The following is a 14,675-nucleotide window of genomic DNA, read 5'->3' as shown; positions in this document are numbered from 1 at the left end:
ATAATGGGTAGCAATGAACAAATTAGGACACACCCAGGAAAAGTGACATTCATCCTTGAGCTGTCATTTACTTGTACAATTTTGTACAAACCAATGATCATTTCTCTGGTGCATCAGTTTGGCCAGCTCAACCAAACAAGTTAGCACCATTTTGTAGATCTCTTTAATAAGTCAAGGCTAAAGTTCCCTTATTTCCATCTTTCCTTTGGTTCAGTAGGGATGATAGGAAGATGGGGAAGGCTATAAATCACTTTACTCTAAAACCTCAGAAAATAAAATAATTGGGCCATTTCATAAGATTCCAACATCAGTACTCACTCCTCTTTTCACAACATTCAACCAGAGACTTGTCCCTCAGGCACCTCAAGGCTCAGGACACCAGTCTCATTTCTCACTAACTTGTTACTTTTCTTTTAGTCAATTTAATTTGCTTCAACAAAGTTCTCCAAGAATGACTATGCTGTCAACTTAAAAGGTAAAAGCAACCTAGTCAAGTTTTTATTTTATTTTATTTTTTTTATGCCTTAGTCTAACATCAATTTATCAACATGCTACAAAGTGGTCCTCAATGGCACTTGGGCTATAGAACAGGACACTGCTCCCCATCTTCCCCAATCTAGTCTATCAGGAAATTCTGATGGTTTTTCCTTCAAAGTATATCTAGATTACAATCCCTATTGCCTCAGTTCATGCCACTATCACCACACAAATATATAATGTGACACTTTTGCTAATTCTCCTCATTTCTATGCTTGGCAGCCTCGTTCCCAACCATCTATCCTCAACTCAGTAAATGCAGTGATCCTGTTAAAATAAGTTGGATCGTGTCATTCATCTGCTCAGAACTCTCTAATGGCTCTCTATTTCACTCACAATAAGAACCCATGACTAGACACCCTGTGTCCCACTTACCTCTATGACTTCAACCCCTATATACTCACCTCCCTCCCTCACTCTGTGTCAACACATTGATTTCTTTGTTGTTTCTCATATATACCAGGCACAACTTTAGAATCTTTGCACTGATCTTACCTGAAATGTTCTTCCCCAGATTTATTCATGGCTAACTCCCTCACCACTTTGAAAATTTGCTCAAATGTGATCTTCTCAATGAGGCCTATACTAAATATACTATAAAAAATTGCATTTCCCTGACCCCCTCTCCCAATACCACTTCCTGTCCCTTTATTCTGCTCTACTTTTTCTTTTCCATGGTACTTCTAACTTTTTAAACATATATATAACTTATTGTGTCTATTGTTTATTGACTGTTTTCCCTTCTAGAATGTAAGCTCCATGTTGGCATGTCTCTTTTGTTCTTCTGTTGTACTCCAAGCCTATAGAATGGTGCTGATCATATAGTAGGTTTTCTGTAAATATTTGATAAATGAATGAAAGACATGAATGTATTAGACCATGGGATATAAGCATGCAGGGAAAAATGCAGTCTCTATTAATGGGCTCCATCATCCAACATGTGGATTATGCAAGTGTTTCTCTTTCTCAATCTTTCTGCTGTCAGTTTTGAATGTTTCATTTTCTTCCTTTCTTTCTTTAAAGTATTTTTAGTTATAGCTCTGGCCAGTATGGCTCAGCTGGCTGAGTTTCGTCCCATGCACTGAAAGGTCTCTGGTTCTATTTCAGGTCAGGGAGGGCATGTAACTAAGTTTCAGGTTCAATCCCTGGTTAGGGTGCATATGGGGAGGCATCTGATTGATATTACTCTCTCACACTGATGTTTCTCTCTCTCTCTCTCTCTCTCTCTCTCTCTCTCTCTCGCTCTCGCTCTTTCTCTCTCTCTCTCAAATTAATAAGAACATTTTTTTTAAAAGGAAAGAATGTACAGCTATAAGGGTCAAGGGACTACTTCTTTTCTTTGCTATCATTCAAAGAGTTTTCTAAACATCCTTTTAACCATTCCAAAAGGCTTGAGTAAACAATCTTAATGTCTCCAAGTTTCAAACCATAAAGAGAAGTACAATCAGGGTACTGACAAGACAGAAAAAGTAGTGTCTAACTCCTGAGGATCATGATCCACTTAAGAGTTAAAAAAAGCCAGATGGGGACAGGCAGTGCTGTCAGTAAAGCTCAAGGCACCCATAGGCAGCAATGCTTAATTGCATCAATTAGGCTAAGTTCTTCTTTCATCATCTGTATTGCACATGTGCTTGCAACCAACTACTTGTACCAATTAAACCCAGTTGTTCTTCTAATTACATGGGAAAAAGCAGGTGCCCAGGCCTAACTCATTGAGAGTCAATGCAGGTGTAGAAAAAGGAGGAGACAGAGCATGCACACACAGGCAGGCCTCTGAAAATGCATTTACAGCAATTTCCACATACTTTATCAGCATACCGGCAGTAGGGGTACCTGCAGTGAGTTGGCAATGAAACTGCATGTCTAGCCCCTCCATTCAGGGAAAAATTTGTCATATAACTTCCCCTCTCTTTCAAAAGCAACCTTCATGCAAAAACAATGTAACCGACTATCCTGGAGAGCACCAGAGGGGGAATAAATAATGATGGAAAAAATTGTTATTAAAAAATAAGGAGGGGGGGCTTGGCCAGAGTGACTTAGTTGGAGTGTCCTTCCTTACACCAGAAAGTGGTGGATTGGATCCCAGATCAGGCTCTCTCTCTCTCTCTGAGAAATCAATAAAAAAGAAATAGCACTCACTGAATGAGTACCCTCACAATATCCCTAAGAAGGTAGATATTGCTATTATTATTGTTAACCTTCTTATTTTACAGAGAAAGAAAGAAGTCTGGCCCTGGTCAGTGGGGCTCAGTTGGTTGCGTTTCATTCCATGCACTGAAAGACTGCCAATTCCATTCATGGTCAGGGCACATGCCCAGGTTGCTGGCTCTATCCCTGGTCGAGAGGCAGCCAATCAATATTTCTCTCACATCAATGTTCCCCCCCCCCCTTCTCTTTCTCTCTTCCTCTCTAAAAAAAAAAAAAAAAAAAAAAAAAAAAATAACACATACACACACAAAACATATTTAAAAAAAAAAAAAAAGAAAGAAAGAAAAGAAAAAGACAAACAGAAGCTTGGCAAGATTAAATAACTTTTCCAAAATCTCCAACTAGAAGATGAATGGATCAGGAATTTTAAATCCAGACCTACCAACTCAATTACACTCTGCTTCTTTCCATAAACAGTAAGGTCTTAGTGTGGAGGCATGTCTCAGGGGAAGCAACACTATCTATGAAAATCCAAAGCTCTTTCCAACAAGAACTAGGAGAATGGGAAGGAGAAGGCAATATGAATACTTTCTAGAGACACCCACCTCCACCACACGTTATCAAATCCATTATGTCCATACTTAAGTTACCAGGGAAAAAATGCTTTGGAAATTATGGTTCTTCTAGGGGCCCAGTGCACAAATTTGTGCACCTTAATAGGAACTGTGGGCCGCAAGGCTGTGGTGAGCACAGGGACAGGCCTTGGTCCATCCTCCGCGCCCCACCTGGCCCCTCCTGCCATGGCCCTGGTCCCCTGTCTGTCAGCAGCCCCACTCCTGCTGCCACCACTCCCATGTGCTGACGGCACGGAGTGATTAGGGCTGGCACCATCAGTGGGTGCAAGCAGTGGCTCCAGTGACGGCAGCAGGTGTGAGCACTGGGCAGAACTGTGGTGCACGGGAGCAAAGAATTTTCAGTAACCACCAGAGGCTAGCCCAGATGACAGGAATTGGCACCCCACCTTGGTCTGGCAGCCCCACTCGCCTGCACCACCATCCTGCTGTGGCCAATGCTCACCATGTTCTGCGCTCTGCCACCTGCTGCTGACACCTGATATGTTTTGTGCATGTCCCCTGGTGGTCAGTGCACATCATAGCGACAGGTTGTTAAGTTATTCCACCATTTGATCTATTTGCATATTAGGGTTTTATATACATAAATGGGCACTGGTCTTATTTTACATAACAATAACAATGTCTTACACTTGAAAGCACACAATTTTCAGAAAGCTTCTAAGACTATTAAATAATCTCATGAGACTGGCCAGCATGGCTCAGTGGTTGAGCGTTGATTTATGAACCAGGAGGTCATGGCTCGATTCCCAGTTGGGGCACTTTCCCAGGTTGTAGGCTTGATCCCCAGTATGGGGTGTGCAGGAGGCAGCCAATCAATGATTCTTTCTCATCATTGATGTTTCTCTCTCTCTCTCCTCCCCCCTCTCCTTTCCTCTCTGAAATAAATAAAAATATATTAAAATGAATAAATAAACAAATATATTTTAAAAATCATCTCATGATTTGGGGTGGTAGGTGCAGAAGCAATTTTATAGAAGAAACTGAGGCTCAGACAATTATTGTTACATAATTTGCCTGAAATGAATCACTGGATCAGCTACTTAGAGGCAGCACTGGACATGAAACCAGGTGTGGTTTTAAGCCAAATGCTCTTTCCAATACACCACAGTGACTCTATACTTCACTGAAGGTCTATTTTCTTTTCTGAATTATCACAGAAAAACAGATGTTCTTCCTATGTGCTGCAGAGATGTGAAACATATTCTGATGGGCTTTTTGGCCACAGTAAAATTCCCAGGACTAGTCCTCCTCGAATTTTTAAAGAGGCTTTTAGAAATGAGTTGCTTTGTAACATTAACTAAAATATCAAGCCTAATTAATCTTGCCAGTAACAAGCTTTACAATGAATTTATAGCCTACATCTCAAAATGATTTTCTCAGCCCACTAGGAAGCCTGATGAGAATTACTTAGCCAAATCGTTGTTATATAATCAATAAATTTCATCTCTCTGGAGTTTGTGTAGCAAAAAAATTTCCCTAGGGATTGTCAGTCTTTCTGAACAGAAGAGCGAAGAAGAAAAAGATGCCCTTCTTTTGGCTCACACTCAGGACTTCTCTCCATCTAACTCCCAGCATTTGGCATACACTGTGAAGTACACAGCAGGCATTCAATAAATGCTGATTGCTTGTCATCTGATTATGCCACGTGGCATATAACAGCAAACCAATTTTAGACTGCCTTAGTTTCTTACGTTCAACTGGCATGCATAGAGAGCTAGTTCAGCCTCATTCCATATTTGTTTAAATCAAAGAGGCAGTAGATTAGATTAGAAATCTCCCTACAGACTTTTGGTCCTTTAAGCATTCTAAGCTAGAATCCAAGAACCACATCTGGCCCTTATATGTTATGTTTAGCTTGCTGAACTTCGCCAAATATTTTTTGAACTATGAATTACCAAGGTTTAAAAATAGAGAGATTACATAGAAAAATAAGAAGTGCTCACTATCCCTGAAGCCAGGTTGAAGGGTAGGACTGTAAACAGGATGAACTGAAAGCCTACATAAAGAGCGATTTATTTCACCATCACACCCTTCCCTCAGTACACATGGTCAGGAAACTACCCTTTCCCCACACAAAAGCAGCCTGGGGGTTGCCAACTGAAAGAGAGTTTGTACTGGGAACAGACACAGATGGGGAAATGGGGATTAAACAAAAATCTGTGTATAGATATGAGATCCATAGTTCTATTCCCCTATTTGGCTCTTGGTACCATAGTTCAACTGCTAGGTAAATATCGTCCTGATAGGAAATCAAAGATTCTTACGTGGAGAAGCTGGCTAATTTCAGTAGTAGAAAGCCAATGGACAATGGACAAAATTTAAAACTTAAAATATTATGTTTATGTTTTCGGAAGAAAAAGAAACTTGCATTTTTTTTAAAAGAAACTTTGTAATATTATTTTATTTAAAATGTATGTTCCTGTATTACTTTGATAATAAAAATACTTAACTCTAAAAATAGTAAAAAGTAAAATAAAATGAAAAAAGAACAAGGAAGAACAGAAAAAAAAAATTTTTTTTAATTTAAAATTTTTTTTAATGTGGGATAGGATAATAGCAGGAAGACTGAATCCCCAAATGAACCTAGGTTTGCTAAAAATAATCCAAAAAAGTACTTTAGTTACTTGGAAAGCAAGATGATGATCAAAGAGACAGCCTCACTGTGACAGACTGACGATGCAAAGTTGAAGTACAGAAAAAACAAACACCTCAACCACCAGTTAGTGAATCTAACAAGAGAAATAATTACACGGCATTGCCCTTTTGTACAACGAAACCCAAGCACCAAATAAAATATATGATCCAGGACCAACCACACAGCCCATAAGGAAACTATGGGGTTTCTAGCCAACTCTAAGTAAGTATGAGTGGATATTGGTTCTGTGACTTCCAAAAACAGCTTTTGTGATCGTGTGTACTTTCTGAAACACCATGTAGCAAGGAGCCCAAGTTTTTCTCTATTCTAGTCAGACTACATCTGTTGAACTTATTCATTAATTCAGTTAATCCTTAAACAAAGGTAGGACAAATCTAGAGGAAAGAAATGAGTACATCCAAGAAACTGGTCTCATTTCGTTGAGGTGTTGCTAAATAAACTTGGGGTACTATCTCTGGAGGAGATAGAGAAGGGAACATGAGAGCCACCTTCACATGAGTAAAAGGCTCTGAGAAGGAAGGATGATAATAAGGCCCTTCTCAGCAAGCCGAATTTAAAGATTGCAGAGGGTTGCAGAGTAAGGCTTCCAGAAAACTTTCTCTTCACTGGAGTTACCTTGGGGCAACAAGCACCCTATCATGGTGGGCATCTTAACAGAGGTTTAAGTTATGCCGCAATAAAAGTGTACTTCAATATATACTCTTTAAATGTAACATATAACTAAAAAAAAAAAATGATTGTGGGGGTGGGTATGTAAACAGAAAATTTTGTAGATCCCTGATCTGGGCCAAATATCCATAAGATCAACACTTGAGCACTTTTTATGTTTTTATTTTTATTAAGAAAATTTATTCCTATTGTGATTTATTCTTTGACCATGGCTATTTACTTATTTTTCTTATTTTTTTTTCCATTGAGGATTAAGAAAAAAAAGATATGAAATCAAATATAAAAAGTATAGCTTAATGAAGTTTCATAAGGTGAATACCCTTATAACCAACACCCAGGTCAAGAAATTGAATTTTTCTGGCCATTCATTCAGAGGCCCTTACATGCCTCATTACAATTACAACCCCTTCATTCCCCCATTATTATACATTATTATTTAATGGATAATAAAGTAACCATTATCCTGACTTCTATATTAATCACTTCTCTGCATTTAAAAATAATTTTATTTACCCAGCTGTGCATTCCTCAATACTTTGTTTTTAAAAAATATATTTTATTGATTTTTTACAGAGAGGAAGGGAGAGGGATAGAGAGCTAGAAACATCGATGAAGAGAAACATCGACTAGCTGCCTCCTGCACAACCCCTACTAGGGATGTGCCCACAACCAATGTACATGCCCTTGACCGGAATCGAACCTAGGACCCTTCATTCCATAGACCGACACTTTATTCACTGAACCAAACCGGTTTCGGCTCCTAAATACTTTAATTTTGCCTGTGGTGTTTTTGTTTTTAGGTCTCTTATGTTTCTTAACAATAGGTTTCTTCCTATCCATCCTTCTTTTCCCATTAGAATGTATTTGCTGAAGAACATGGGTCTGAGAATTTCTGACAGTTTGGATTTTATGGGTTGTATCCTCATAATATAGTACAATATACTCCTCTGACCTCTATACTTCCTGCAAATCAAAAGGTGGATCCTGAGGTCTGTTCAGACTCGGGTGATTTTATTTTGCAAGACTATGGGTAGTACTGTTCTTTCATCCAGAGGCTCATGTCTAATTGCCTTTCCTTTTGTAATGTTACTTATTGTTGATGTTCGATATTTTAGATGTATTAATTCATTAAGGGCTGCTAAGTCATTATATTAAAATTCTATAATTTTTAAAAATGTCTTTTACCTACATTTTTGAAGGATTATTTTCCTTAGATATAGAATTCTGGTCAGCTGGCTTTAATTCCTTAAGCACTTTATTTATTTACTAGGAGCCCAGCACAATATTCGAAATTGCACAGCACTTCCCACCCTGGAGTCGCTGGTCTTACCCTGCCTGCCTCTCAGGCCCTTGAAGCAGTGCAGTCACTGTTGATGAGGCCCTCCTCCAGTGCAGGCGACAGTGTCCCCCGCCCCCCCACCCCTGCTGCGCGTGCAACCTCCTCCTGTCCAGTCGACCCATTATGGCATCCCAGTTAACTAGCATATTTCTCTCTCTCTCTCTCTCTCTCTCTCTCTCTCTCTCTCTCTCTCTCTCTCTCTCTCTCTCTATATATATATATATATATATATATATATATATATATATATAACTGATTTAGACATTTTCTCAGGCTGTTTTTGGGCTTCTCATTATCTTTTGCTTTCAATAGTTGGGCTTATGATGTGCCTAGGTGTGTTTATTTATCACATTTATCATTACTGAGTTTCTTGAAGCTAAGAATTGGTGTATTTCATTTGTTTTGGAAAATTCATTTAGCTATTTATCTTCATATATTGTTTCTACCCATTTTATCTCTTATTCTTCTGGAACATCAACTTCATATATACCACATCATCTGTGTTCCACTTGTTTCTTGTGCTCTCTGTCCTGCTCTTTACATTCTCTTTTCTCATTGTCCTATGGTTTGGTTATCTTTTTGGGGGGTGAGGGAGGTTATCTTTTATTAATCTGTCTTTTATTCACCAAACCTGCCCTCTGAAAGTTAAACTCATCCAATAAATTCTTAATTTTAGACATTTCAGCTTTAGAATATCTAGATTATTTTCCTAAATAGATTCCAATTTTGTTGAAATTTTCCATATTTTCATCCATTTTGTCCATCTTTTCTTCTATTTTCTTTATCATATCTATAATATTTGACGTCACTGTCAGTTAAATATCTGCATAAAATTGTGGATTTTTTCCCCCCTCTCATGATTATGAGCCACATTTTCTTGCCTCATAATTTTTTTTACTATATACTGAACATTGAGTATAAAAGAACCATAAGACTGTTATGGTGCCTTGATCAGTGTGGCTCAACTGGTTGGAGTGTTATCCTATCTGTGCACCAGAAAGTCATAGGCATGTGGAATCTGAAGTCTAACATGTACTTTTTTAAATAAAAATATATATATATATATTTAAATATATTTTATTGATTTTTTACAGAGAGGAAGAGGAATAGAGAGTTAGAAACATCGATGAGAGAGAATCATAGATCAGCTGCCTCTTGCACACCCCCTACTGGGGATGTGCCTGCAACCATGGTACCTTTCTGTCCCCAGACCGACGCTCTACCACTGAACCAAACCGGTTTCAGCTAAATAAAAATATTTCATCATTCCTTTTTCTTCCTTTAAATAATATTTACACTTTATCCCCTAAAATTTCAACCTAATTTGTTTTTATTAGAACTCTATTATAGTTTCACCAACAAATTAAAATTTTTCTTTATTTACTGTGACTATAAGGTTCTAAGTGTTAAAATTTTTGTCTTGGATTTGAGTTACCATTACAATTATTACTGGAACACAAGTGATCAAAACAAACATGCTTTTAATGGATTCCTTTAAACCAGCTGTTCCTATACAATCCTTGGAAAGTACAGGTACCATTTTCCAGTTTTAATACTGGAATCCTAAATCAGCTATCAGGTTTCCACAAACCCAGAGATTACATAATCATCTACTCACAGAGTAAGTCCAACAGTGGGCCATATCCTAAGTTAGAAGAGAAATCAACAGGGGGAAGAAAATATTGCAATACTAGAAGTCCAGCACGAGTGAAATGGAGTGGCCCCACCCACACTGCACTCACAGTCTCACCCACGCGCACTGGTCTTTAGGTCTTTGGTAATTACAACATTAAGGCCTCAGGCCTTTTATAATATAGACTATTGCTAATTCTTTCCCCTTTCTCTGTTTATACAAACATGAAAAAGATTCCAGAGAACATGCTGGGGAAACAGGATTATCCACTTTCTATTTTGACATATTGACTTAATAATTAAAAGTTTTTCAAGATCTAATAAATGATACAATTAAGCCCAAAGTGTATTCATCATCAATTTAGAACATATGGGGCCAGGAACATTGCTTTTGGTTCAGATAAATGATGCTGTCCCTTCTGGTTGTGTTTCAAAGGTAAGCTGCTTTACTCATGCTTTCCAAATTCCAGAAGGGGAAAAAGGCCTTTTGCAATGTGTTCAGTAACTAGACTACAGCAACAAGAGTTATACCAAAGAGGTCCTCAACAAGTTTTGAAAGGCAAATATTTGTTAATTCAGCAACAGGCAAGCCAATAACTTCCCTAAACTGAGCACTAGATACACCTGTGCAATATACAATGGGCATAATCCTCTATAATTTTCCTAATGGTCATTTTCCAGTTTGATGCCATGTATAACCCAGAACAGATGGCTACATTAAGCTGTCCTGAGAATAAAAAATATATACATTTTCTACCAGAAGGAAGCAACCAGTGTAATAGGTAACTGAGCATGTAAGATCACTATTATCAAGAATGAAGAATGATTCATGCTATTTGAAATCTTAGCTGGCCTAGATCCCAATTTATGGAAAGCTGCAGTTTGTTTGTTTGTTTGTTTACAGAATACATCTACAACTAATGCAGAAATATTCCTCCTAATTTCTTTGATGTCTGGCATCAGCCAAACCCCAAGGAATGCACTTGTCAGTCAATAAAGAAAATTTCACTTTAGTTGAATTACCAGGGAGGCGAAAAACAAAGAAGAGGCCCTAACAACTATTTGTAGAGTAATAAGCATGAACATGCAGATGGATAATAAAGGAAAAACATGTATTAAAACAAGATAAAAATATTCTATCTTGCTTTGTGAAATAGGAGAGAGACAAATGGACATAAAAAAGGTCTATGAAGTCTAAAAAAAGTTCTTAGAAGGAAAAAGATTTGAGCATCATTATGTCAGATATATATGAAGGTTATAGTTAAGCCTGGCTTCTAATTTTTATTTTATAATTTCCTATGGTCACTTTTCTAATAAACTTAAAAAAAAAATATATATATATATATATATACACACACACACATACATATACACACACATATATACACATATACACACACATATATTGTATATACATATACACATATACATATATATATGTATTTATGTAATTATACATGTATATATGTAATTATATACATATATATATATATAATTGATTTTCCACAGAGAGGAAGGGAGAGGGATAGAGAGCTAGAAACAGCGATGAAAGAGAAACATCGACCGGCTGCCTCCTGCACACCCCCTACTGGGGATGTGCCTGCAACCAATGTACATGCCCTTGACTGAAATCGAACCTGGGACCTTTCAGTCCGCAGACCGATGCTCTATCCACTGAGCCAAACCGATTTCGGCCTAATAAACTTATTATGTTAAAAGAGAAATACCTTCCTCTAAAGCTATAGATCTGTCCTTTCAGGGCACAGCATGCCAAAAGTCGGTAGAGCCAACATCAGCAGCAGATTTATACTAGGGACATACTCACCTGCTTCTGGATCTGCAGGAATTCTCCACATGTACAGGTTGAAGTCATCAGAGCCTGAAAGGATATACTGTTGGGACAAAAAAAGTATTTATATATATATATATATATATATATCAATTGATTGATAATCTATAATAATAAAAGCATAATATCCTAATTAGGCCTAACGTCCTTCCAGGTGAAGTAGCGGTGGGCGGAGGCCAAACCCCTTGCACAAATTTTGTGCATTGGGCCTCTAGTATATATTTCTATATTTATCTTCTTAAATACCAAAAGATTCTTTGAAAATAAACAAGTGAAGATATATTCAAAAGGTGCTACATAGCAAACACCCTCTTAAAAGTATTTGCAAATCAAAAGGTTCCTTGGCTACAACTCAGTAACAACCAACCAACCTGATTCAGAATGGGCAATGGTCTTGACCAGACATTTCTACAATGAAAAATATACAAATGGACAATAAACACATGAAAAGATGGTCAACATCATTAATCATTAGGGAAATAAATATCAATACCACAATGAGATACCACTTCACACCCATTAGAATGGCTATTACCAAAAAACAAACAACAGGAAAGTGTTGGCAAGGATGCAGAGAAATTGGAACTCTTATGCACTGCTGGAAACATATAATGGTGCACCTACTGTGGAACATAGTATGGCAGTTCCTCAAAAAGATAAACATATAACTATCATATGACCCAGCGATTTCACTCCTAGGTGTGTGTGTGTGTGTGTGTGTGTGTGTGTGTCCCCTATCTAATAAAAGGGCAATATGTAAATTGACTGTCACTCCAACACACAAGATAGCTGCCACAAGGTAGCCAGCAGGGGAGGGCAGTTGCGGGTGATCAGATCAGCAGGGGAGGGCAGTTAGGAGCAACCGGGATGGTAGAGGAAGGCAGTTGGGGGTGACCAGGCCTGCAGGGGAGGGCAGTTTTGGGGGACCGGGCCTGCAGGGGAGAGCAGTTAGGAGGGACCAGGCCTGCAGGGGAGGGCAGTTGGTGGCAACCAGCCTAGCAGGGAAGGACAATTAGGGGCTACCAGGCTGGCAACGGAGGGCAGTTAGGGGTGACCAGGCAAGCAGAGGAGGGCAGTTAGGGGTGACCAGGTCGGCAGGGGACGTCAGTTGGGGTCGACTAGGCCAGCAGTGGATGGCAGTTAGAATCAATCAGGTTGGCAGGGGAGCAGTTAGGCATCAATCAGGCTGGCAGGAGAGTGATTAAGGGGTGATTAGGCTGGCAGGCAAAAGCGGTTAAGGGCAATCAGGCAGGCAAGCAGGCGAGCGGTTGGGAGCCAGCAGTCCTGGATTGTGAGAGGGATCAGATTGGAGAGGGTGCAGGCTGGGCTGAGGGACACATACATCCCACCCTTGTGCACGAGTTTCATGTATCGAGCCTCTAGTGTGTGGGTGTGTGTGTGTATAAACAAATGAAAGCAGAGACTTGAGATATCTGTATACCAATGTTCATAGAAGAATGTTTACAAAAGCCAAAAAGTGGAAACAACCCAAATGTCCATCAACAAATGAATAAACAAAATGTGATATATACATACAATGGTATTATTCAATCTCAAAAAAGGAGGGAAATTCTGACACATACTACAACATGGGTGAATCTTGAAGACATACTAAAGGAAAGAAGCCACACAGGAAAGCAAATATTATATGATTCAACTTATATGAGGTACCTAGCTAAATTCAGAGACAGAAAGAATGGTAGTTGCCATGGGAAGAATGGGAAGTTATGTTTAATGGTATGGACTTTAAGTTTGGAAAGAAGAAAATATTCTGAGATGGATAGTGTACAGTTCTGTGGCATTAAGTGCATTTACACATATGTACACTTCAAATGGTTATAATGGTAAGTTTTGTTTTATGTTATGTATATTTTACCACAATTTAAAAAATGTTTAAGTGTAGAAAATAATTTAGGAACATTTATGCAAGGCCAGGCATCCTGAACCTCCCTGCTGTAGGCAGATATCTTTGAGCAGGAAGTCATTGCCAACTCAGCCACAAGTTAGTGCCAGGGGCATACGCAATCCCCTTTTATGTGAGTTTCAAACAGTTTAATCTCAAAAATGGTGGGCCTACTGTGGAATAATATACACTAAGATAGATGTATTTTAATTAGGACTCAGAAAAGCACTGTCTAACAGCAACCAATGAGCAATTCTGAGAGCTTATTTATTTCCAAGATTAACAAAGGTGTTCTACTTTAAGTTGAGGTCAGCATTACTAACTGCATCTTGGCCCCATCTCCTTATTTCCCTAGGGGGGGGGGGGGGGGGGGGAAGGCCTGTAGTTTTATAAAGAAAATTTCTTAAAAATAACACTGAACAATTAAAAAAAAGTCTAAGTCCAATATATATCAACTTCATGCCTAATGCAAATACTTTACTCAATACTTGAAAAATCAATTTACCAGTTTTCATAATATTTGTAGGAACATGAGAAAGGAGAAAAAGGCATTTTTAAAGATGACGAAAATGCTATCCACAGGGTCCAGGGCATAGTGGGAAAAGAAATGGGTTCAGTTGCCTTGTATGGTCACTTTCTGCTATGGTCTGAGTGTATCTCCTCCAAATTCACATGATGAAATCTTCATATGCAATATAATGGCATCAGGTGAGACCTTTGATATGTGAGTAGGTCATGAGGGTAGAGCCCTATGAATGGGATTAGCGCTCTTATAAAGGAGACCCAACATAGTTTCCCTAGCCCCTTCCACCATGTGAGGCTACTGGGAGAAGTCAGCAGTCTGCAACCTGGAAGAGGACCTTCACCAGAACCCAACCAGGCTGGCATCCTGATCCTGGACTTTCAGCCTCCAGAACTGTGAGAAATAAATTACTATTGTTTGTAATCCACCCAGTCTGTGGTATTTTGTTAATAGTAGCCAGAACAGACTAAGACACTCTCTGAGGCTCAATTTAATTTTAAGATTCTTTGATTTTTCTGCGAAAGAATGATAGAAGACAGATCAGAGCTGAAAAGTCCCTAAGATGCCAGTCCATGGTAACTTGACAAATCACTACATAAATATGTTCAAGGAAAGGAAACTCAAAGACCAACCCTGTTATACTTCAATTAAAGTTTCCTTAACAACAACAAAAACCAAACCACTTGACTTGAATAGACATTTCTCCAAAAAAGAAATATATAAATGCCATTTACAAATGACCAATAAGCACATGAAACATGCTCGACGTCACCAATCATTAGGG

The 14,675-nt window shown here is 38.5% G+C and overlaps 1 protein-coding gene across 3 annotated transcripts in view; it reads right to left on the bottom strand.

Annotated features, from left to right (window-relative positions):
- Positions 1-14,675, bottom strand: part of DCAF5 (DDB1 and CUL4 associated factor 5) — a 102,664-nt gene that overhangs the window by 15,031 nt on the left and 72,958 nt on the right. For all 3 annotated transcript variants that reach the window (XM_036433170.2, XM_036433161.2, XM_036433154.2), the window contains one exon: positions 11,442-11,508. In XM_036433170.2, the coding sequence (XP_036289063.1) occupies positions 11,442-11,508 (67 nt within the window). The remainder of the gene's footprint in view (positions 1-11,441; positions 11,509-14,675) is intronic.

This window comes from Pipistrellus kuhlii, unplaced genomic scaffold, assembly GCF_014108245.1.
Source record: "Pipistrellus kuhlii isolate mPipKuh1 unplaced genomic scaffold, mPipKuh1.p scaffold_m20_p_1, whole genome shotgun sequence".
In the NCBI taxonomy this organism is placed as follows: Eukaryota; Metazoa; Chordata; class Mammalia; order Chiroptera; family Vespertilionidae; genus Pipistrellus; species Pipistrellus kuhlii.
This window is presented reverse-complemented; position numbering and strand designations above follow the sequence as displayed.